Source organism: Schistocerca americana, chromosome 3 (genome assembly GCF_021461395.2).
Source record: "Schistocerca americana isolate TAMUIC-IGC-003095 chromosome 3, iqSchAmer2.1, whole genome shotgun sequence".
NCBI lineage: Eukaryota > Metazoa > Arthropoda > Insecta > Orthoptera > Acrididae > Schistocerca > Schistocerca americana.
Window position 1 is genome coordinate 494475668 of NC_060121.1, and position 26136 is coordinate 494501803.

At 39.9% G+C, this 26136-nt stretch overlaps 1 protein-coding gene across 1 annotated transcript in view; it reads left to right on the forward strand.

The window, feature by feature from the left end:
* Window positions 1-26136, forward strand: part of LOC124606867 (juvenile hormone esterase-like) — a 143362-nt gene that overhangs the window by 111483 nt on the left and 5743 nt on the right. Inside the window, exon 9 of the mRNA XM_047138955.1 lies at window positions 18170-18302. Within this exon, the coding sequence (XP_046994911.1) occupies window positions 18170-18302 (133 nt within the window). The remainder of the gene's footprint in view (window positions 1-18169; window positions 18303-26136) is intronic.

A 26136-nucleotide genomic window follows, 5' to 3' on the forward strand; every position in this document is an offset into this window, starting at 1 on the left:
AGACAAATTATAATAAATTCTGACAAAAATATAAGAAAACATTTACAATTCGGTATCGACAAATACGGTAAAAAAATAACATCTCCCAGATCCATTACAACTGCTCCCCAGGGCTTCTGTTGTTATGGACATATACAACAAAATCCCGACCACACTCAGTGATGGATCTGTATTACACAATTAGTACACTAATGATGCAGTCTGATAACCTCTTCCAAATTTGGACTCTTTGAATCTGTGGACTTGTTACTGGCTGTTGTTGCAATGATACTTCCCCATCAATCTCATACACAAAAAAATTCAAGTAAAGAAATTATTTGACATGACAAATATACATGGTATAAAACATACATGAGAAATATTCTAACATACAGCATACAGATTGAAAATAATAGGAAGGTAAAACTCATTTCCTAGAATAAGATTTAAATTTTTTTTATATATATTTTTGCCTTATAAATATATATATATATATATATATATATATATATATATATATGTATATATATATATTTTTACTTTGATTTTTTTTTGAAAAGTAAAAATAAATCTTTCTCTCATTCTTTGTTACAACAGTGTTTTTTCATCAGTTTCAATTAACATGTGACTTCAAATTATTAATTTATACATGCAAATATACACACTTGGTTGTACAGGCAATTTTGTTCTAACAAGCGTATTCCAGTGGAGGACTTTTGTTTTAGATGATAGTAGGTTATTTAAATTTTGAAATTATGATTTCTGTTTATACAGTTTTAAAGAGACAACATTCTTGAGACAAAATAATTTCTTTGACTTAGGATACACCAAACGATAAGCATTAGGGTGTGGATTTTCTATGACTTCAAAAGGCCCAATATAGATATCAAAGAATTTTTTAATTTCTGAAGTTAACATTTTTGATCTTTCATGAGATTTGACCGGAACAAGATCCCCAATTTTAAAAGTGGTTAATCTTACCCTATTGTTACGTCTTTTATTCCTCTTTTCCCCTTGTTTCCTCAAAGTTTCCCTGACAATATCTTCTCTCTCTTGCATAGTTAAAGGTGTACATTTAGGAAATTCAATAAGTTCTGATATAAGATTTGGAGGTCTAATATTAAACATAATGTCATATGGTGAAAATCCTGTGGAACTATGTTGTAGGCTATTCATAATATCTTCAAAATTTAGAATGTGCTCAAACCAGGTTGGATGTTTATGGCTACAATAGGTTCTGCAAAGCTTCCCGATTTCGCTCATATATCTTCCTGCAGGATTGGTGGATGGAGAATAAACAGATATAAGTATATGCTTCAATTTTGATCTTTCAATAAATTTTTTCCAAATTTTAGAGGTGAACTGTGAACCATTATCTAATAATATAGCTTTTGGTTTACCCACCTGTGCGAAATAATCTCTTTCAATTTTTCACTGGATATAGTTTAATTAATTTTGAAAATACATCTACCATAACAAATATGTAACAGTGACCACCTTTACTCTTTGGTAACATTCCATATAAGTCCACTGCGATAAGATCTAAAGGTTTTTCTGGAATAATGTTTTGCATCTCTCCACCACATCTTTGATTGCTCACTTTAACTCTCTGACATTTGTCACAGGTTGCCAATTCTTTTCTTACCTTCTTTCCAATATTGTAAAAATAAACATTTTCTTGTATCTTTTGAATGCACTTCTGTATCCCACAATGACCAAAACTTTCATGTATGTAAATGATCAGCTTATCAGCATCTGCCTCTGGCCAACACAGTTTCCAATTATCAGAATCTACATCTGTTCTCCGAAATAAAATCCCCTTATGCAATTTGTAAAATTTATCAAGTTTCTCATACCCCTTCTTGCCTAAACATTCTTTGATTAATTTCCAACTCTGATCTAAATTTTGATTTTTTTCTAATTTTGTTACACATAGCTCTAATTGTTTTTTCATTTTCCACCCCCTTCAAGTATCTAATTTTAAATTGCTTTTCCTCCTCTTGTTCAAAAATCTCCTTTTCTCCCCCAATTGGTAACCTTGAAAGTGAATCAGCTACTACATTCTCAGAACCTTTTATGTGTTTGATTTCAAAGTCAAACTGTTGCAGAAAAATTGCCCATCTGGTCAATCTACTGTGGTATAATTTGCACTCTTGTAAGTAACTCAAAGCTTTGTGATCCGAAAATACTATGGTTTTATGTCCAATAAGGTAAATTCTAAATTTTGTAAAAGCCCAATGAATTGCCAAAAGTTCCTTCTCTGTGACTGTATAATTTTTCTCATGCTTGAGCAACATTCTGCTTGCAAATGCTATGGTACAATGTATCTTAACTCCATTCTCTACTCTTTCTTGAAATAACTCTGCTCCAAGCCCATAATTACTGCTATCAGTGTTTAAACAAAAAGGTAAATTAAAATCAGGTCTGTGTAATAAGTGTTGCTTCCTCAACTCTTGCTTAATTTTATCAAACTCTTCCTGACAACTTCTATCCCAAACCCAAACAGTGTTTTTCTTAAGTAATTGACTTAAACATGGTGCATTCAGACTGATCACTTATATGTTTTCGGTAATAACCGCATAACCCAAAGAACGACTTTAATTGTTTTTTAGTCTTAGGAATAGGAATTTCTGAAATTGCTTTAATTTTTTCTGGATCTGCCAAAATTCCCTTGTCTGTGACAACATGACCCAAAAATTTTATTCAGAAACTGCAAATTTACATTTCTCTAATTTCAATGTCATCCCCCCTTTTCTAAGTTTTTCACAAACTGACTTCAAAATCAAAAAATGTTCCTCCCAATTTTGCCCTGTAACCAAAATGTCATCTACATAAATTATCAGTTTAGACGCAAGTTCTTGCCCCAGTACATGATCCAAAGCTCTTATAAATTCGGAAACAGAAGAATTTAACCCAAATGGCACAACACAACATTGGTAACTCTTACCATTGTACAAGAAAGCAGTATATTTTCTAGAATTAACCGAAAGTGGTACCTGATGAGAACACGAAGTTAGATCCAAACTTGACATATATTTTATATCTGTAAATTTATAGAGTAACTCATCAATATTTTCAGGATGGTCTGTCTGTCTGAACAAAATTTTGTTTAAGTGTCTAGAGTCCAAAACCAATCTTACTCCACCATCTTTTTTCGAAACTACTACTAGAGGATTATTGTATGCACTGATACTCCTTTCTATTATATTACATCCTTCCATCTTTTTCAGCTCTTTCTCAACAGCAGGTCTTTTTGATATTGCAATACTGTATGGTTTTATGAAAAATGGTTCATGAGGTTTTACCTGAAACTCACACTGATAACCCTTTACCCTTCCAGGTATGTCACTGAAAACATCACTATATTCCCACAGCAGATTTTCTAACTGTTGTTTTTGCTCCCCAGATAAATTTAGCGTTTCTGAAATTTTCAGATTTACTAAATTCCCAAATTCAACTTCATCAGTATCAAATCTATGAGTTTCAATATTCTCCAATCTATTTTCTTTTAGTAAATTGATGCTGTCAAAATTTCCATTACTCTGATCACCAAGTGTGTTCACAAAATTTGTCTGAACGTATTCCCTTTCACTAGTTTCTATCAAAAGTTTTCTTCCAACCCAATCAAATGCTGTATTTACTTTTACTATCCAATTCATACCCAAAAGAAAATCCTCATTAAATTCCTGAATTACAAAACATCCATGTGTGAACAACTTGCCTTCAATTAAAAATGTCACTAAAGCCTGGCTTTTTACCAATTTACTGCTCTTCCCAGTAGCACCTTTTATCTTTACCCCAACAACTGGCATTTCAACATAATCTTTCCCCACTTTCAATTTCTTGCTTAACCTTTCAGATATTCCTGAGATCTCACTTCCTGTATCAATTAAACATTTACCAATCCATGACCCAATTTGAACTTTTATATAAGGGCTGCAAAATTGATCACTTTTCTCAGAACCTGTATCCTCATGTAATAAATCACTTTCAATTTCCCCAAACCTATACTTATCAGAATCATATGGTATATCATTACATGTATTATTTGTCACAGTTATAAAATTTGCACAAGACACAAAATTGTCATGAGTACTCTCTATTATCTCAAATAGCCAAGAATTTTCATCCAAATCACATTGTATACTACTGAAGTACTTATCCTTCAGCTTTTCAAAAATAAAATATATCATCTTTTTCCACCACTCAGGACATACAGTTTCACATACATTAATAAGCATCTTTCTAAAGTTCTTGTCAAAAGAAATAGTTTCACTGTTCAGTCATATATTCATAAGAAATGTGTGTGTATCATTAGTATCTGTAAAAGTTTCACTTAGGTTAGAAGTTATACATGTGTCATCGTTATTTGTGTAGTCAGATTCTTTACCAACAACATCAAAATTCACACTTTCACATACATCCAGCTTGTGAGTTTTATTCATCCTGGTAACATCCCTGGGAATTTCTATAATATTCTCACTATTTAATCCATTTTCAACCATGTGTATACCCAACTCCCTATTTAAACTAATGAAATACCTTTCCTCAACATCATCATCAATACCATTACCATCATTATCAACTTTACCAAAAACATCATTATCATTACACATATTCAGGTCATACACGTTCAAATTATCCCCCAAAATATTATTTCCCTTTCTAAAGTTACCAGATCCCTTTCACCAACATTTTCATTCTCACAGCATGCATTCTCTCTTTCATTCACATACATCTCTGAACTACTACAAATTACATCATCTGACAAAGTGTTGTTCTTTTCTGCCCAAGTGTAAAACTCTGTTAAATTAAATGAATCACAATTACTTTTATCTACTGTATGTTCTTGTGTACTGAAAATGTTATCTTTATCATCATTATTTTCCTCTTGAAATTTCTTCAATAAGTAACAACTAATGACCTCATGCGATAGCTTAGGTTTGGAACTGTCCTGTTTGGGTTTATGATAGTCACATCCATTGGTCCTTTCATCATGCTCACCTTCTGCCTCAACCTTGCGGACCTTCAAGGGGGCGTCTACTCGTTTTTTATTTCCGGTTCCTGTTTGAACTGCTGATTGTGGTTCTGCCAATGTCTCTGATCAACATTTCTGATCCCATTCCTATGCCAAACATTACCTGATTGTTGGTAGTTTCTATTGTACTGATCTCTATCAAAATTTCTGTGATTTTGATCCCTAAAGTGTTCTCTATTTTGTTGATTATTTCCGCGAAAATGTTGTTCTTGTTTTGGATAAAAATTATGGTCCTTCCTTTCAAAATTGTTATATCCCCCTGAATTTTGACTGACACCATGATAATTGTTTTGTTCCCTTTTTTGAAAGTTATCATTTCCCCAATTTTGACCATTACCTTTCTAAGTAAAGCCACTGTGTGTTCTTGTTGTTACCCTATCCAACCTTTCAATATAATTGAGAAACTGCTCTACATTACTATCAGGACAATGAACTAAACTCAACTGCATTGCTGATGGCAATCTTCTCTTTAAGGTATCAATTTTGATCAAGTCATCCAAGGGTTTTGTTAAATGAATAAGTTTTTGAATTTCACTTTTGCAAAATTGTTTCATGTTCCCATCTGATTCTCTATAGTTCCGCCCATTCAAAAATTCACTTTTGATTCTAGTTTGTTTAAGATCATCCCAAAATTTTTCCAGAAATTTTGATTCAAATTCTGAAAAGGTCATCCCCAAAGGTACAATCTGGTTTGCCCAAGTCAAAGCTTCCCCTTCCAAGAATTTTTTCACAAATTTAATTTTTATTTCATCTGGTGAGTGAAGTAAAAAACAATCCTTACAATACAGCATAAAATCAACGGGATGTAAGGGTCCATCTACCGAAAAGTGCTTCACTGGAATATTAGATACAAGATTACATGTGTTGACATTGTAATTTTTGCTTTGAAATTCAATGTCAAAACTTTCAATTTTTCCGCTAAGTTCTTTGACAGATTTTTTGTTTTCTAAATCATTGCATTCTACTTTTTCTTCTAGAGTAACCAAACTATTGTCAGTTTTTTGTTCTACATTTTTTACTAAAACTTTTGTATTCTCATCCAAATTTTTAATTTCCCCTTTTATCTCATTATAATCAATTAAATTTCTTTCCCTATCTACCAGTAACTCATTTTTTACAGTATTAATTTCACCGCTCAATTTAACATCAATTTCATTTACTTTTGCTTCCACAGATTCAATTTTTTCCTCAACACTGCCAACTTTTTTCGAAAGCTCACCCACTTGGGTATTGATTGCTTGGACTTGCAACAAAATGATATCAATTTTTTCATCCCAGTAAGTCTTACTGTCGTCAACTGATTGTTTAATTTCTTTCGTGAAATTTACAAGAAAACTTTTTAAATCAAATTGATCGGTTCTTTCTGTTTCATTTGACCTGTCCTGATGTTCGAAGTCTATTAAATTACTACTTTCTACTTTAGGCACAATACTCTCGAAAATCTCATAAGTCATTGTGAAGAACAAAAATTTATACACAACAATACAAAACAAGATAAAAATATTGTTTTAACAAAATACGAGGGTTTCGTGACTTATCTGGAACACTCTTCTACTGTTGCAAAACCACGTTTTCCATCCATGTGATTGTTGACCAAAATTCTTGAAGTATTTTCTTCTGTCGAAAATTGTATTTTTTTGCCGAAACATTTCTTCTCCAAAACTTTTACTTCCCGATGAACACAAACACTGTAACACACATTCTGAAGAAACTGGTATTAACACACAAAAATTTTCTTCCTCGTAGCACTGTTGAAGATCTCGTGAACACAATATCCCGGCTACAGTCCCCAGTTGAAATATGGCTTCCCGGCTATGACACAAGTTGAAAATATGGTCACTATTTTTTATTTACTGAAATTTGCCATATTTCGTGACAGTACCTTTTCTGTTAGACGTTTGCAAGGCGATATTAGTCTTGGCTTCAGTTGTCTAAGTATGATTCCACAATGCATCTATGTCAGCTGCAGAAATGACGCGGTTCAACGTGTTTCTCTCATTCTGGTGTTTCAAATACAGTTTCTTCTAATGTAGTTTCCTCTTTTTAGTTAATACAAAAATGATAGTAACATAATTCAAAATTATTTATGACTGCGACCTTCACATTGTTCTTCCGTCAACGCACACCAAGAGTTAGCTGCCGACTGACTATAGCCAAAGACGACTCCAACGTCAAAGATATTTTGCACAATTCACAAGTTTCCACTTGTAATCAGTCTCTTTGCTATTCTTCGATACAATTTCTAATAGTAATCAATATGCTTTTACTCTCAAAAACAGAAGTAAATTAACATATAATAAGACAAATTATAATAAATTCTGACAAAAATATAAGAAAACATTTACAATTCGATATCGACAAATACGGTAAAAAAATAACATCTCCCAGATCCATTACACTAGACAGTTAATACGGGAACCTACAGTTTAACCTGGCTTTCGGACCACAGTGCAACTCAGCATTTTTCACATCAACCAACACTGCCCGAGGGGAAATAGGGGTAAAATGGGATATAAAATTCGTGGGACTGACCAGGGATCGAACTCGAGACCTTCTTACTCGTAGTCTTGCTATTTACCACTTTGCCGCCATGCAACCACCACTGTAGCTTCTGCCTGGCGTTAAAATTAAGAATCTCTTGTTTGTGCCTGCGTTGGCAGTTGCGCGTCCCTGCACCAAAGTAAAGAGAACTGAATTGAATGTAGTGCCTTCAAGTTGACATAAACAGAAAAGGAGAAAACTTAAACAACATAAATGGTCTCTCTTTGATGCCTCAATCTTCATTGCCATTATAGGTCTTATGAGAAAAAACAGACTCTTCATTAAAATAAACATCTTCGTCTTGTTATGCAACTATTTGCGATGTATTTTACATTAAAATTTTACGAACAAAATTAAAATAGGGCAAGTTTTCCTTTTGTTCACAGCATCTTAATCGCTGAAGAGAAGTTAAGCTGAAATGACTCAATATGTGCTTTAAACAAAGTCTTCTTCCTATTAACACAGTAGACTCAGTACCGCGTCCAGTTCCTGTCCGCTTCTAAAACTGCATTTAAGCGCCGAGGAACAGAGGCAACAAGCTTTCTGATGAATCTGTCACTCTGTGACATCTCTTCCCACGCAGCGTGAACTGGTTCCGACAACGCTGCCTTGGATGTTGGTGCAGGTCTTTTGCTCCTAATATTTTTTTCCATCTCTGCCCACACGTGCTCTATGAGATTGAGGTCAGCAGCTTTTGGAGAACAGTCTAACAGCTCATTGTCTCCTTTCATCTGAAACCAGTGTCTTACACGATTGGCTGTATGGATTGGGGAACAGTCATGTTGGAATATAATTCTACCTCCATGAAATCGCTGACGAACAGAGGGAAGCATGATTTCTTCCAGTATTTTGCAGTAATAAGCACTACAAAGCGGACGTTCAAGTTCCCACATCATGCCGCAACCATTTGCTGATATCCAGCCCGAAACTGTGACAGACGCCCGGCCACACCTTTGGCTTTGCTGGACATCGTTACGGTCGTATCTGGTTCCACGTGGTCGATACACATGGACAGAGCTATTTGGAGCAGTTGAAAAATACCTTCTCGTCGGTAAATATAACTAGGTCCCACTACGGAAGTGGCATCCTTCTGTAGGCCAGTGCGAAATTTAACCTGGCAGCCCTGTGTTGCTCTTTCAGTATTTCCGTCCATACTTTCCTTCCTCGTTGAGCCGACGATGGGTATGGTCGACCTGCTTACTATTAGCTGTAGGATGTTTTTAATTTCTCTGCTGCTCCTGAAAGGGTCCTCATCACTGCAGCGGAGTATACTCTTGTCTTCATCCTCTGTGGTAGTCCGTGGGCGTCCAGAGCGACGATGACGATTTACGTGGCCTTCATCTTCCATCCTCTTCACCCAGAAATGAATAGTGGATTTGCTGTATCCCAGAACACGGAAAATGGCACTGATACAGTACCCGTCTTTATAAAGCGCTATAATACGACCTTTAACAAACTCACTGAGCTGTGACATGTGGCCTTTACAGAAGCAAGAACCGACTCACAAGGCAACAGGAAACGAAGTGCCACACGGGACGCAGAGCACTCGCACGAGCACCGAAGTCAAATCCGTTCAAAATTTCAAGCTTTCAGTATTGTGACACACAGATTATATTCACGATTTCACTGGCTCGTTTAGAGAAATATCATTAAATCAATGCTGTTGCAGACGATCCAATATAACAGATAGGTAGGTTCAGTTTATGGGTATATCTGCCAAAATCAATAGTCTGAAACACGCAGCTGTTGATTTCACCACATATGTCTTAAAAAACAAGAGCTTGAATCATGATACAACTTTTTTAAGGATCTGTGTTAGATGACAATTTATATCCGTTTCGCAAAATTCAGGTTAAACAGAAATACCTTTTAGTCGTAAGTATTACTTCGAAGAAATGAACATGTTTTAATACGGAAGACGTTATAATTAAGAATCCGCATTAAACATCACATTCCTTCATTACCAACTGGGCAGAGCCGGTTTTTTTTGGGAAATGACATAGGCAGAAGGCATGGTAAACGGAAATACTGTCGCCAGTAACTTACTTACATTAGAAAATGTTATTTTATTTGATGAACCGATAGCCATTTGAAGGAACAGGGCTCTTATTTTACTTGCGCTTGATTGACCTACAGCCGTTGAAAAATTTGGTGCTGGACTGTGATTAGAAATCGTATCTCCTCTCTCGAGGATCTGAATCTCTCGGAACAGTATAGTTCAATCATTTCGTTCCTTTTCTCAAGACTGCAATCTTCTGTAGGTCTCCTCCAAAGGTAAGTATGTGGGTCTGAATACTGATCCAGCACAAAAATATTCGTAATTTCATTTCAAGCCCTATCAGATGCACATCGGCCCGCTAGTGAAAATTAACATACCTTTTTAATGTCTGTTCATGTGTTGCCAACATTCGCAATAGGTGTCGTTATTTCTGGTCAGATACGCATACATCTTACTGTTGGTGAGTAACCAATTGATACTTAAGCTATATTCGTGGATGATAAAGAAGGACGGTAGGTGTGCGGTTCGATTGTCGCTCAGGTACAAAAATTTGTATCCTTATTTTAGATTCAAACAGCTAGCAGCTGGTAAGAAAAACCGATACAAACTTCTGATTTTACTTAGTTAACAATCCGATTACTCCACATCATGCACTTCATCTTTCAATGCATGCACACCTTGTTATTTCTGAATGGAGGTATATCATACATCTTTCGTGGTTAGTTAACAGGGCCGAAAGTGTCTTGATAGGAGTCCCGGTTTATTACAAAAACTGTGGTCTTTTATTTTCAAGTTTAGATTTGGTTACTGATATTGGCGAAAATTTCGGTAATTCATGATTCTTCATGGCTAGTCAGCAATATGATTAGATCAGATTAAATCTGATTCGATTTATATTTGTTCCGTAGATCATCAATATGACATTTCGTAATGATGTGGAACGTGTCATTTTAATGAAAATGTCCTTACACATCATGATGCAATTTCTTTACAACAATTATTTACTCTCTCTCTCAACCTTTTTTATATTTGCCTCTATCTCTCTCTCTCTCTCTGTCTCTCTCTTCTCACACACACACACACACACACACACAAACACAAATATTGTTTTTTATTTTTATTGTTTGTTGTGCTCGACTATCGGCCAGGCACGAAAACGTCTATGAATGAGTTTCTTAGTTTTGAGTACACTTACGAAAGAAATATAAAAACAACTATGAGTGTTACTGATTTATGATGCTTAGTTTACAGTCAGTTCTGAGTATTATTGGTAACTACGCTCCAGTCCCTAAACCTAGTTACAGAAATGCGAATCAGAAGCATTACGTGTTCCAGGCTGTGCCAGCCGCATCTTTGAGATGCCTGCTATGGTCACTTCCCAGTCCGCTGTAGGAACACACTGGTCCGTCTTCTTCCTGCTGGTACTGTAACTGAGATTTGGCAACAAGGCAACGTATGTTTGGCAACTCTGTGATCGACGAGTTACTTCCTGGTGTGCACGGAATTAAGCCACAAAGTTTACTTGTTTTTTCCTGTCACTTCCATTGAATAATCTCAGTTATTATCGCTGGAGGTGAAACAAAAGATTGTAAATTTACGGTTTTCAGCCCAGGAAAGTCGTTGCACGTGGAAATCGCAACTGATTTTGTCCTTTAAATGGCGATTTACCAGTTCTAGCCACTATTGGCCTCGTAATAGGAATCCGCAGCACATGCCTCTGTGCTAGCAATGTGGTAATGTGCTGTCCTGTAAGAGAAGCGGCGGTTCTGGTTCGTGATTCCAGTCTCGCTGAGTGCAACGTTTCTATCCCTTCTGTGAAAGAGCTACAACCAGTCAGATCAAACATAGATAAGGAAAACGCAAGAAAATACTTTCGGCTCCTAGTGCAATGGTGATAAACTTACAGTGCTGCACAACAGGTAATGCCTCTTTCCGTTGCTGACAAGCACATTTTGGGTTTCTAGGAACACATAATTTTATTTATGAAATAGTACATTTGCATACCTCTTGAATATGACATAGCATACCAATTAAACACAGACCCAATCAAAATCTAAGTGAGTAGTATTTTACTAATTCGGTCTGATAGAGGCACGCTTGTGTACAGACACTCAGTTTTATTAAAACAGACTGTTGTCATAAGCTTATCATGGGTAGTTTTATTTCATTTCTTATAATACAGTGCACAATTTCCGTAGGGTTTCTTTTAGTGTTGTTTAAACAATAGCAGACACGATAGAGAAATTAATCATCAACGATATATGCGAATTCTCTGATATTATCTATAACAGTCGGACAATGCACATGCATGTAGAAAACTGGTTCTGAGTTAAAGCTGTCAAACAAGGTTTGAAGAAGAATGAAATGCCACTGCCACACGACAGCTAATGTAGAAAATACTTTTCTGACCTATTTTGGCATTATGCGCTCTCATAATGCATAATACAAAAGTTTCGAGATGGATCTGCTGCCTGGCCGTCTATCAAACCTGAAAAGAACAAAATGTCGCAGTAGTTGGCCTTTTTCCCCACATAGCTACAGCAGCTCCAGAAGTCAATGACAATTCCTCCAGAACTTCCGCATTCCACAGTGTTGGGAGATAATGCATAAGGCCGGATGTAGACTTCTGAGAGACAGACAGTTACAGCTTTTCTTTTGCACTGCACGATGTTTCCAGCAAACAGATAGCGCAACAGAGTAGCTCAACTGGAAAGGAACACTTCCTTCTTAAATTTCTCCATAACACACTGTTGGCAGTTCTGGGTAGGTGGCAGTTACGTGATTTCATTCCGGTGATTACAAAATAGAGTCGAATGTATGCACTGGGTAGCCAAGGCAGCTAGTTCATGGCGGTTCGGTCAACCAAGTAAATGAATGTACTGAACATGCTGCAAACCACTACAAGGAGTCTGTGTGTCCGAATTCTCATCCAGTGTGGCACAACGGCGTTACAGCAGAAAAAGGAGCCACAGAGAAGAGGATTTGGTGGTCTGTTGGATTGCTGATAGATTCATATACTCATGGTCTGGGTTCGATTCCAACTTCTGCCAATGATTTTTGATAGGGAGAGAGATTCTATTCTCTTCTGGCTACGCCAAGTGAAGAAGGTATATTGGCATTGTGGTCTGAAATTCACATTAAAGATGATATTCCTTCTCTACCAAGTAGACATTAGGTTGAACCACAATAACGTCAGGAGTGGCGACATGTAGAAACTCCATCACCAGTAACCTTTCTTATACTAGATATTTAGTTCTAGTGACGAAACAAACGCTATGTAGTGTCACAGGATACTTATTCCACCTTTTATTCGAGCTTCTGTATGTAGATAAAATTGGTTCTGACCTGGGAATACAACTCAGATCGACCTTAACGCGGAATTTGATCTCTTCGTGACAATACAGCTCGACTACGATTTGTTGTTTGTTCAAAACTGCAGATTCTTCAACATCTCCACATATTGGGCGTGAATGGGTTCGAATCCTGGCCTGGCACTAAAGTTTTCATTATGTATTATCAAGCTCTAGCGTGAGAACACCTATCTGCTGGTGGATAATTATTTTGTTTTTTAATGTATTTTAATTCGTTGTCAGCACTAACGATATCTGACGGTTTTTACTCCCAGTGAGACACAGAACTATTTGCGAGATCACTGTAAGTTCAAGGATGTTATTCCGAGCTGCTGGTGGAGAAAAATTCGGTAGCTGACGTCTCTTTGTGTGTAGTCAACAACGATATGTGTGTGGTTCGATTACCAGTCAGCACTGAGTTCTTCGTCAAATTGTTTCTAGTTCAAACATGCTCACATGTCGCTGCTTGTGTAACAAACCCATATTTAACGTTCGTTTTCTCTAGAATATAAGAGCGATAGGTGCCGGGTTGGAGTCCTGGGAAGGAAAAAAATGAATGTTTCGTCTCGTCATTTCAGTTAAAACATCTTGCAACTGCCGAGAAAATCCGATATGTCCCAGTTTTTTGTGCTTCGATAACAATCCGATTGGGTTCTGGGTTCGAATCCCTGCCCAACACATAGTTTTACCTCGCGGCATTTCAGGTAAGTTACTTGTGAAGAAGCAATATTTAACATCTCTCGTAGTTCGTTAACAGGGACAACAGATGATGGGTAGGAATTCGCGTCCGTTAAAAATGTTTACGTTATGTAATTTAAAGTTGATATTTCCTAACTGATACTGTCTAAAATCGAGGTATATCACTCTCTGTACGCCTAGTCAGGAATGACTGGTAGTTTCCGTCAGTCACGAAATCTTTGCTTAGTCTGCAAACCTGGATTTGAATCATATGCAGAACGAGACGGTTCGTCGTGTCATTTGAAGTTCATACATATTCTCAACTAGCAGCTCGTGAATAACTTAAATTTTGAATGCCATGTTGTGTTAAAAAGTAAGTATGGTATCTTACTTTGAAGAGGAAATCCTGAATACGACGAACTTCCTACGTGCATTACCTATCTGACGTGTTAAAGAGAGTGGTAACATTTCAGGTATGTCATTTATTGTAATAAATGTGAGATTACATGCCTTAAGGACAGCCTTTTCTGCGATGAGGTGTTCCCTGATATTTGTAGTATAGTGGTATTACTTTACATCTTGAGTTATTGCGATATAGAGCAGTGTTTTCTAGTGGTGATTTGTTGGTACCATTTTCAACAGTCAAACTACTGTACGAAGGAGCGCTTAGAGGACCTGCTAGACAGCTGCGTTATGAGGGTTGTAAGCGAATCAGGTGAAATGCAATTCAGGTCGTTCGGATACTTTTGAGCACGACTGTACATAAATATAGAAACAATTCACACTAAGGCCACCAGCTGCTTTTGCACTATCATCGACAACGGCAGTGAACTGAAGAAGTGTAACCTGAGACAAATTGAACTTTGAATAATGACAGCTTTAGTCATGTTTTATTAAGTACACGATGCACTTCGGAGCCTTTGGGTCATTCATCAGACTACACATAATCTTGGTTATACACATGTCTGTCTCAAATTCTTTACCATAGTCTTCTACGTATGTCATACCTCTGTATAATTAACTGCCTAGTAACCTGCATGTTATCCAAAACTAGGATGATTTTGAGAGAACGCCAACCTTTTCCTGCTATCTGCATAGGCTCCCTTTCACAATTTCCCAACTGTGTTTCTCCTGTCCAATACCAAACCACCATGCCAACACTCACAAGGCATTGCTCGTCCTTGTGTCTCTGTTTTATTTCTTTCCTTTTTTCGTCTCTTCTAAACTTACCTTTTATATTTGTCACTCTTCTGAGGATCAGATAACTTTTCCATCTTGAATCTTTCGTTACAGCTGCTGTTCTTCTCAACGTATGTCATTATCACTGTTTGACAGAACATAATGTACTTTGCACATTGATGCTAGGATCGACATTGCTGTAACAACTATTTGTATTACTATTAGATTAATAATAACAATAATTATGATTATTAATGAAAAAGAAACGATACTTATATAATATTCTGCAATGTTTGTTAGATACTTAAGGTAATTCTCATTTATTGTTCTGTCTCAGTTGCACACTTTTTAAATTTGATTCTGGATCATCTTCAGATCTAAAACAAAGAAAAACTAAAAATGTACCGTTAATGTTTTAGAATAGCAGAAAAGAAAAGAAAGGAATTGTACATAAACGTAGAATTTACCTAAGCAATTGCAAAAGCAACCCACCTTGTCTACTTAGAACAACATATCAGCAACCCGTCTTGCCTACCAAGAACAACGTATCAGAATACTATATTTTGCATCTGTGATCAATGTTGTAAATAGGTAGATATTGTAGGTAGAGGGTAGGAGGCGGGGGGGGGGGGGGGAGGAGGGGAGTGAAAATAGAGTGAGGTTGATTGGCGAAGGGGAAAGAAAGCACTGAGGAAGTGGTGGGAATGTCATGAGTTTAACAAGGTTATGTTACTATTATAGAACGTAAAATTATGTAACAATTCTACTTGAAACTCTGATAGTGTAGAACGATACGAATGTAAAATGTAAGTGGTCTAAAATAGTGAAATTATAAATGAACCGAGCTGGGATTGAGAACGGGTAAAGAAGGCAATGGGAGGAGGGGTGGAGGGCTGGATAGTGGGCAGAGATGCTATGACGTCAATAAGATAGGGTCTTACATTGAAGTTCCAAAAAGTCAATAATGCAAAAAACCTTCTGTTAAGATATCAGAATGGATGCGTAAAACCGTAAAAGAATTATAAAGTAGTACATTTTAAAACTGGAACTAAAGTAGCGAAACCTGTATAAGCTTCTGAAGATATTAAATTGTGAAACTTTGGATGTACAAAGTCATAAGTTTTTACTCTGAAAGTACAAAAATAAAATTGTATTTTCTTTAAAATAATGAAAGTATAATGCTAGAACGATGGATGTATAAATAGTGAAAGACATAAAAATAGTAAAAATTACAAAAGTGTGTTTATATGAAGGTCCTAGAATTGCATGTAGTATCATTAAATATTATGTGATACAAAGTTTCACTTTATTTTAGATCTGAAGATGATCTTGAGCGATCGAATCATGTAATCGAATTAAAAAAAGTGTGCATCTAAGATGGGACAAGAAATGAGAATTATCTTAAATATGTACTCGTACACAGTGGCTGAACTCTCTCAAGACGATTATGTCGACTATAGTGACAATATTTAGTATTTAAATAATGAATATTGCAGACTATTACATAAGTGTCTTGTGTTTTTCGTTCATAATGAATAAAATGTCCTGCCATGAAACAATGGAATAGTCGGTGAGTGTATTATTATTATTATTATTATTGCCATTATATGTAACTCGGGTAGTAAGCACATTATAATGTTTACTGTAAACAGAACTCCAAGAGTACCTGGTTTAGATGTAGGATAGATCATGAAGGCCATAATCTGGCCAGGTGAAATAAATAATTAATTTGTATTTATCATTAGTGAAAGAGAACTGCTGCTTAGTTCACCAAGTGGAAAAAACTGGCTAGAATGTTCTGCGCATCCTTCCCATCTCTCTGCAAAAATACTGTTCTGTAGACAGCAGCATGATCAACGGACAACCCGAGACTGTCGCTCTTGAACTCATCTGACAAATCGTCTTTCCAATTCCTTTAAATGCATTATAATCTCGCTTTATGCATATACATACTTCACTTGTTGTGAAACAACACTCAGATACAAAGCTTTTTGAAACTGGAGAACTAGAGCAGTCAAATGTTTTAAAATAAACATGTCGTAATAATTTCTGTCTCTAAACACTGGTATAATAAGGTTAGTGAAGAAATTGTTAGCAATGAAAGGTGAAATCTTCTAATAAACTGATAATGAGATCGAGTATCAACGTTTATGACCATCGTAATTTAGTTTTATAGACACTCTTATATGAAATTCAGAATGAGATGAAAATTCACTGGTAATTAAATGGAGGACGTAAATGACCTTTTTCAATTTCATCTTTCCAGCGACCTGTATGAAAGCAGACTTTTCAAAAACGATGATAACTGTCCATTATTTAGGGCTAGTCAACGGCAGTGTGGCGGTGGATCCACCGGTTCCTACCATATTCCCGAAGTTAAGCGCCGTAGGGCTTGGCCAGATGTTGGATTGGTGACCGGCTAGGTAGTCTGGGTGCTGTCGATAATTTGCCCTTTGCTTTTACAGCAGAAGGGACAGGTGGCATAAAGTCTCTGATCACCAGTTTTCAAACCAATGTCCTGGATTAAATTCCAAATGTCTCTCAGAGTGTTGTGAAGTGAGGACATGCGATACTGTTGATGGTGACCCGCCTATTGGATGGGGAAGTTAGGGCTGGCGGTCCCCTTGTTGCTACTCGAGAGGAGTGGACTCCATGCTGGCAACGGTTTTCACCCTCTCCCTTCTCTCATCATCAACCAACCTCTACATAACACCATACTATATACACACCCATTAGTAAAGTCATCTACACTTAACAGCTGCACTTAAACGATACACAACACTCACACTTCATCTTCCCGAGCACGGGGTCCCGGGTTCGATTCCCGGCGGGGTCAGGGATTTTCACCCGCCTCGAGAAGACTGGGTGTTTGTGTTGTCCTCATCATTTCATCATCATTCATGAAAGTGGCATGTTTCGACTGAGCAAAGTTTGGGAACTTGTACGGGCGCTGATAACCGCGCAGTTGAGCGCCCCACAAACCAAACATCATCATCCCCCAGTCACACTTCACGAAGTAAAGATACCTATGGCTGCGAAGGATAGGAAACACCTTTCCTATTCAGGCGTCTGAACCTGTCCTCCGAAGTCTCAAAGCCGTCATAAAATACGACTTTACTTTACTTAAGACTATTCCATAACTTGGTCAATGAATATAAAATTGCAGTTCCACAGCAAAGCTCTCAGCGTTCTTTGCTTGTAGGTCTCTTTTTTCTCACAAGGCCAATTAATGTTTGTGTGATTGTATTTTAGTTTTCACTGTGCACAAAAAGTATTATAACAGTAAGCTAAGTACAATGGTGAAGCCATAAATACTCGGCAACATTATTTTGATTCAAATATACTCTGTAGTTATTCCAAGTTTTATCCAGGCTAGATTCTTAAAAGCCCTTAACTCTCTTTCAGGTGTAAATCACGCTGCAGACCTGACGATACTTTTTGTGAGATCCGACACTGAGTACAACCTAGATCCAGAATCAGACGAGGATAAAGTACGAAGGAATATGCTTCGATACTGGACTAACTTCGCCAATTATGGGTACGTATTGTATCTGTCCATCTTTTGGTAGTCAGTCATTTAACTGGTGGCTACGGTCAAGGTCAATTTTAATAAATCCTTTTCGATTTCTGGCCACGTCATTTTGTAACGTGGAAAACAACTACAAAATCGAGGTTTCTTCCGTCCGAATTACATTATTAGGGGTTTTCTGTCACGCATTGCGAGGATTCTTCTTAAATAGTGGTGAAACCAGAAGGTAACTGCACACAAAATTACAGCTTTTTGTCATCTGTATCGTGGTTAGGCTGACAGGACAGCAAACTTCTAAAGAGCTCGGGTGGACACTGTTTTATCTGTTGCTCTCTGTGGCCAATTATCTTGTGGGCCGATCTCAAATAGATCCTCAGAGGACCTACCTTTCCCTTGGACGACCTCATAGAGAAACAATATCAAATCAATTTTGCAGGGATGAGACAGTAAGAGAACTAGCGAAAGAGGAGCCCATGCAAGAGACCATAGGTCTTTCTCGTCTTGACTCATTATCCGTAGGACGAATTTGGCGTCAACATGATGCATTCCAAGATACCGTGTCAGGATTTCATGACATGATCCAACTGAAATGTCACATTCTTCTGCAGTCTCTCGGACAGTCAGTCTTCGATTGGGACGCACAATTCCATTGACATTCCTGATGTGAGCATCGACGGTATAGTGCCCGCAAAATGCCGTGGCCGCCAGAAGTGCAGTCTGCTGGGGAAGTGTGGGAAGAGCACCTGTGATAGGGGGTCGCTCAGAGCGCTGTAGGGGGAATACTGAGTGCTGGAGGGGAAAGTGCCATTCTAAACTGAAGCCTACGCTTACATTTTTTTGTAAATATTAAATGGGGCCTCTCCATACCCACGCTTGCATGGTGAGCATTCAGAAAGATCTACTGTCACCTCTGCCTTCGTTAGTATCTAAAAAGAATTACGCCGAAAACGCAGCAATTTATTTTCGCCTGGTTTGTGAACTTTCAGAGAAGCTTCACGAGTGGCGAATTATGAGTAAAATCTACACATTTATCTGGTTGCCATGTCAAAATTTGCTTCTTTTGCCAAAACACAGCGGAGTTAACATAGTCTCGTCTCACTAACTTCTGTGGACAAGATTCCGAAAGAATTCTGAAACAGTGGTTTATTGAGTTAATTTAGTGAAGAACTGAAGAAAAAGCACATCCTCAGTACAGAAAAAGTGTAATGTCTTCGCATATGTTCCAAAACCCATAACATTTCTCGCTTCACCAGCTATCGATGGCCCTTAAAAATTACATTCTTCCACAAACAATCTGTAGTTATTGGACTAACACAGTAGATAATGAAGTTTTACGTAGTAACGATATGGTAAAATACTGTCCTCTTTATGTGCTATCATTTGCCAAAATCTCATTTCGTCATCTGAAACCGTTTATGAAATATGAGGAATGTTGTAGACATTACAGTCTGACTTTATCGGTGGCGCGGCGCTATCGCAAATGAGTGTGCTACATCAGATCAATTTTCTCGAGATTGGTGACTGATAGATACACTCCTGGAAATTGAAAAAAGAACGCATTGACACCGGTGTGTCAGACCCACCATACTTGCTCCGGACACTGCGAGAGGGCTGTACAAGCAATGATCACACGCACGGCACAGCGGACACACCAGGAACCGCGGTGTTGGCCGTCGAATGGCGCTAGCTGCGCAGCATTTGTGCACCGCCGCCGTCAGTGTCAGCCAGTTTGCCGTGGCATACGGAGCTCCATCGCAGTCTTTAACGCTGATACCATGCCGCGACAGCGTGGACGTGAACCGTATGTGCAGTTGACGGACTTTGAGCGAGGGCGTATAGTGGGCATGCGGGAGGCCGGGTGGACGTACCGCCGAATTGCTCAACACGTGGGGCGTGAGGTCTCCACAGTACATCGATGTTGTCGCCAGTGGTCGGCGGAAGGTGCACGTGCCCGTCGACCTGGGACCGGACCGCAGCGACGCACGGATGCACGCCAAGACCGTAGGATCCTACGCAGTGCCGTAGGGGACCGCACCGCCACTTCCCAGCAAATTAGGGACACTGTTGCTCCTGGGGTATCGGCGAGGACCATTCGCAACCGTCTCCATGAAGCTGGGCTACGGTCCCGCACACCGTTAGGCCGTCTTCCGCTCACGCCCCAACATCGTGCAGCCCGCCTCCAGTGGTGTCGCGACAGGCGTGAATGGAGGGACGAATGGAGACGTGTCGTCTTCAGCGATGAGAGTCGCTTCTGCCTTGGTGCCAATGATGGTCGTATGCGTGTTTGGCGCCGTGCAGGTGAGCGCCACAATCAGGACTGCATACGACCGAGGCACACAGGGCCAACACGCGGCATCATGGTGTGGGGAGCAATCTCCTACACTGGCCGTACACCACTGGTGATCGTCGAGGGGACACTGAATAGTGCACGGTACATCCAAACCGTCATCGAACCCATCGTTCTACCATTCCTAGACCGGCAAGGGAACTTGCTGTTCCAACAGGACAATGCACGTCCGCATGTATCCCGTGCCACCCAACGTGCTCTAGAAGGTGTAAGTCAACTACCCTGGCCAGCAAGATCTCCGGATCTGTCCCCCATTGAGCATGTTTGGGACTGGATGAAGCGTCGTCTCACGCGGTCTGCACGTCCAGCACGAACGCTGGTCCAACTGAGGCGCCAGGTGGAAATGGCATGGCAAGCCGTTCCACAGGACTACATCCAGCATCTCTACGATCGTCTCCATGGGAGAATAGCAGCCTGCATTGCTGCGAAAGGTGGATGTACACTGTACTAGTGCCGACATTGTGCATGCTCTGTTGCCTGTGTCTATGTGCCTGTGGTTCTGTCAGTGTGATCATGTGATGTATCTGACCCCAGGAATGTGTCAATAAAGTTTCCCCTTCCTGGGACAATGAATTCACGGTGTTCTTATTTCAATTTCCAGGAGTGTAGTTCTTCCCAAGTCTAAAGAAAAGTTCAGTATAAAAATGTGTGTGAAATCTTATGGGACTTAACTGCTAAGGTCATCAGTGCCTAAGATTACACACTACTTAACCTAAATTATCTTAAGGAAAAACACACACTCCCATGCCCGACGGAGGACTCGAATCTCCGCCGGGACCAGCCGCACAGTCCATGACTGCAACGCCTTAGATCGCTCGGCTAAACCCGCGCGGAAAAAGTACAATATGTTAGCTAAATTTCATACGCAACAAAATATTATGTAATATGCACCAAACGCAAAATCATAGCAACCTCTGCCGGTCGTTGTGGCCGAGTGGTTCTAGGTGCTTCAGTCTGCGCGACCGCTACGGTCGCAGGTTCGAATCCTGCCTCGGGTATGGATGTGTGTGATGTCCTTAGGTTAGTTAGGTTTAAGTAGTTCTAAGTTATAGGGGACTGATGACCTCTGATGTTAAGTCCCATAGTGCTCAGAGCCAGTTTTGAACCACAGCGACTCAATATTTCATTGCGCACTTTTCCGAATTTTGTCGCAGTGTCTTAATTTCACGTAATAACACAATAACTATGACCATAAACGAAATGTTGGGCAGATCATCATGAACGTGGCATACAATGCTTTAAGTAAAGCAAAGATCAAATTTTTTCGTCGAATAGCTTCTGTTAAATCGTTTGAGAACGACCGCAGCATGTGCGCGTCGATTCTGTCGTCGCTGACCGGCCGTAAGGTGAAAAACACTTATCGGCCTTCCCTTCTGAATAAACAAATGAACTCGCTCAGTGCTTTATACGAAAACTGGCCACTGCGCATCGACCATCGTATCCTGCGCGAGCTATAGACGTCGGAGGGCGGTCTCAACGAGTGTTATCTTTACTTCCGTCCGGCCATTTTTAAACGATGTGAACGATTCGTAACACCGAGTACGGCTTAAGCATTCATTACTGTAAGCCTCCTGCATCATTTTGTGTGTCTCTGTAAAGGCTGTCTTCAGTTTCATGATGAGAAATTAAGGCAGATGCGTTGCTCCTCTAACTCTACCCTCTCGAAATTCACGAACTGTGCGCTACAACACTATACGCAATATAACACTGACCAATAACCAGCACACATGCAAGACTGATATTTCCGGCAGTTACACATTAAACACAGGCATGTGTAGTGATGCCAACCGCATTTAGTTCCAACACACCACTGACGCGAAATTACGAATGTTCCGGAAGTTTTTGAACAGACCTTGTGTATCCGCATTTTATGCGTCTATGTCAAAAAATTCATCTAATGAATAAAAGGCTTTTTCAAGTAAATGTATCGTTCATTTATTTTTAAATACTGCTTTGTTACTACGTGGGAGTTTGATGGAGTTCGACAGTGAATTAAACATTTTAACACTGGAGTTCTGTACACCTTTCTGCGCCCGAAATGAAATGGCTCTGAGCACTATGGGACTTAACATCTGAGGTCATCAGTCCCCTAGAACTTAGAACTACTTAAACCTAACTAACCTAAGGACAACACACACATCCATGCCCGAGGCAGGATTCGAGCTTGAGACCGTTGCGGTCGCGCGGTTCCAGACTGAAGCGCCTTGAACCTCTCGGCCACACCAGCCGGCTTCTGCACCCGAGCTAGATTTCTTATTTCGCAATGGAGGTCAGCCTTCCTTATTGTGTTGTGGTCATGGAACATTTCGTTGGTTTCGTAGTGGACAAGACTGTCAACCATGACGGGTACATATATTGGGACGAAGCATTAAGTTCAAAATGATTCAAATGGCTCTGAGCACTATGGGACTTAACGTCGGAGGTCATCAGTCCCCTAGAACTTAGAACTACATAAATCTAACTAACCCAAGGAGATCACACACATCCATGTCCGAGGCAGGATTCGACCCTGCGACCGTAGCAGTCGCGCGGTTCTGGACTGAAGCGCCTAGAATCGCTCGGCCACCGCGTCCGACAAGCAGTAAGTATCCCGAGCTTACAAGTCCCACAAGAGATTCTTATTTTTTATGACAGCCAGCAAACACAAAAAGAACATTGCACCAGATTCTTAAGTCTCCTCATAGACAATAGGGTTAGCGGGGGACATCGTATCCTCCAAACCACAAAACGTTTGTCGTTGGCTACTTTTGCCATTGGGACAACCTCACAAGTTGTAGACATCAGTGACACAAAATCTACTTTTTTTGGTACTTCCACTCTGTCATATGCTGTAGAATTAACTTCTTGGACAATTCACCTTCATCAAAGAAAATCTTCTTGTAGCCGAAAAAGTTGGTCCGAATAACGTGCAGAGTACACCCAAGAACCTCCTGTCATAATCTGTTCAGATCGTGTACCACTGTTAGTCATTTCCTTTCCTGTTCCACTTGCAAAACGACTGTCTGTATGTTCACCATGTGAGCCCTAATTTATCTTATTTTCATGGTCCGTAGGTAGAATGTATGTTGGCGGCAGCAGAATCATTCAGCAGTCAGCTTCAGATGCTGGATCTCCAAATTTTCTCAATAGTGTTTCGCAAAAAGAATGTCGTCTTCCCTGGGGATTTCCATTTGAGTTCACAAAGCATCTCTGTGATACGTCTTGGTCGAAGCTATCTGTAACAAATCTACCAGCCCGCCTCTGAATTCCTCCGATATCTTCCTTTATTCCGATCTGGTGGGAATCCCAAACACTCGAGCAGTACTCAAGAATGGGTCGCACTAGTGTTCTATCACCACCTCCTAACGAGATTTCTATGTGTGATCTCTTTTACAGATGAACCACACTTCGCTAGAATTCTACCTAGAAGCCGAAGTCCTCCATTCGCCTTGTCTACTACCTTTCTTTCGTGCTCAATTATTTTGCATGGCTTCGTGACGTTACGGTTGGATAATTAATCGTCGTCACTGTATCAAGCGGCACGCCCTTAATGCTGAATTCTAACATTGCGGGGTTGTTTTTCCTACTCATCTGCATTAACTTGCGTTTTTCTACATTTAGAGCAAGTTGCTCTTCATCTAAAAATTTGGTCTTATGTCATCTTGTACACTCATGTTCAGAAAAAAACAGAACACAGTGAACGACTAGATATATGACGTTCACATTCACGGGACATGTACATTAGTATGTTCTACTAAAATAATTAGCTTTTGAAACATATCGGCCGTCGGGTTCAAGGAGAAAATCGATATCGCGAAGCAACACCACCTACCTTTAAAATACGCCTTTCGTTGTCACTATAAGCCGAAGGTAATTGATCAGTGTGACTTGAGCAGACATACAGGATGCCTCGCAGACGTTTGCACGAACCGTACCGTGAAAACAGTGAGTTTGAAAGAGGGCACATTATTGGAATGAGAGAATGTGATGCATCCACCCGGGAAACTGCTGCTCGTGTGTGACGAAGTGTTTCGGCAGTGCAACGGGTGTGTACAGAATGGTTCATGGAAGAACGTAGAACAGGACGTGATGGGTCAACTCGCACTACCCAGGCAATCGACCGAGAAAACAGACGTCTCATCCGTATTTCATTGCGTCGTCGTCGACTCTGGTGCGACAGTGAAATAGCGTAACACATCGTACACCATCAGGGGTGACAGTCCGTCGCCGTTTATTACGGCTTGGGCTATGCGCACGGCGTCCACTTCTCTGCCTGCCTTTGACGAATGTGCAGAAACATTAGAGACGGCAATGGCGTATTGAATGACGTCACCGTGGACAGGAATTACATCAGATAGTTTCTAGGTGCTGTTTGTCTGAAAATAATGACCACATTTTGGGTCGCCACAGACAGGGTGAATGGCATCACAGTGGCTGCATCCGCACACGATATACAGCGCCAGCTCAAGGTCTTATGGTGTGGGCTACTATTGGGTACAACCACAAATCACAGTTGGTGCGTGACCAGGGCACTATGACCAACGTGATCTACATGAATGACATCCTGTGACTCATAGCCATAGCATCTCTGCGCAACACCCCAGACGCCATTTTTCAGCGAGCCAATGCACGACAACATGTTGCTGCACGAACACCCATCTTCTTGGTGTCACAGGATGTCAGCCTTTTGCCCTGGCCCGCCAGATCGCCAGACTTGTCACGAATCGAAAATGTGTGGGATATGGTGAAACGACGAGCGCAGTGGTGTGGCCCAACGCCAACCACCAAAGGTGAACTTGGGAACCAGTGACTGCAGCATGGATGGCTATACCACAGGACGCCATTCGCGCCTTTTACTCATCGATACCATCAGGCTTGGAACAAGTTATCAGGGTCCATGTCGGCCCCTGTTCCTACTCGGCAACAGGACACATGCTGAATCGAGGTGACTGAAATGGTAATCATCTCTGCAGAATATACTAATGTACACTCCTGGAAATTGAAATAAGAACACCGTGAATTCATTGTCCCAGGAAGGGGAAACTTTATTGACACATTCCTGGGGTCAGATACATCACATGATCACACTGACAGAACCACAGGCACATAGACACAGGCAACAGAGCATGCACAATGTCGGCACTAGTACAGTGTATATCCACCTTTCGCAGCAATGCAGGCTGCTATTCTCCCATGGAGACGATCGTAGAGATGCTGGACGTAGTCCTGTGGAACGGCTTGCCATGCCATTTCCACCTGGCGCCTCAGTTGGACCAGCGTTCGTGCTGGACGTGCAGACCGCGTGAGACGACGCTTCATCCAGTCCCAAACATGCTCAATGGGGGACAGATCCGGAGATCTTGCTGGCCAGGGTAGTTGACTTACACCTTCTAAAGCACGTTGGGTGGCACGGGATACATGCGGACGTGCATTGTCCTGTTGGAACAGCATGTTCCCTTGCCGGTCTAGGAATGGTAGAACGATGGGTTCGATGACGGTTTGGATGTACCGTGCACT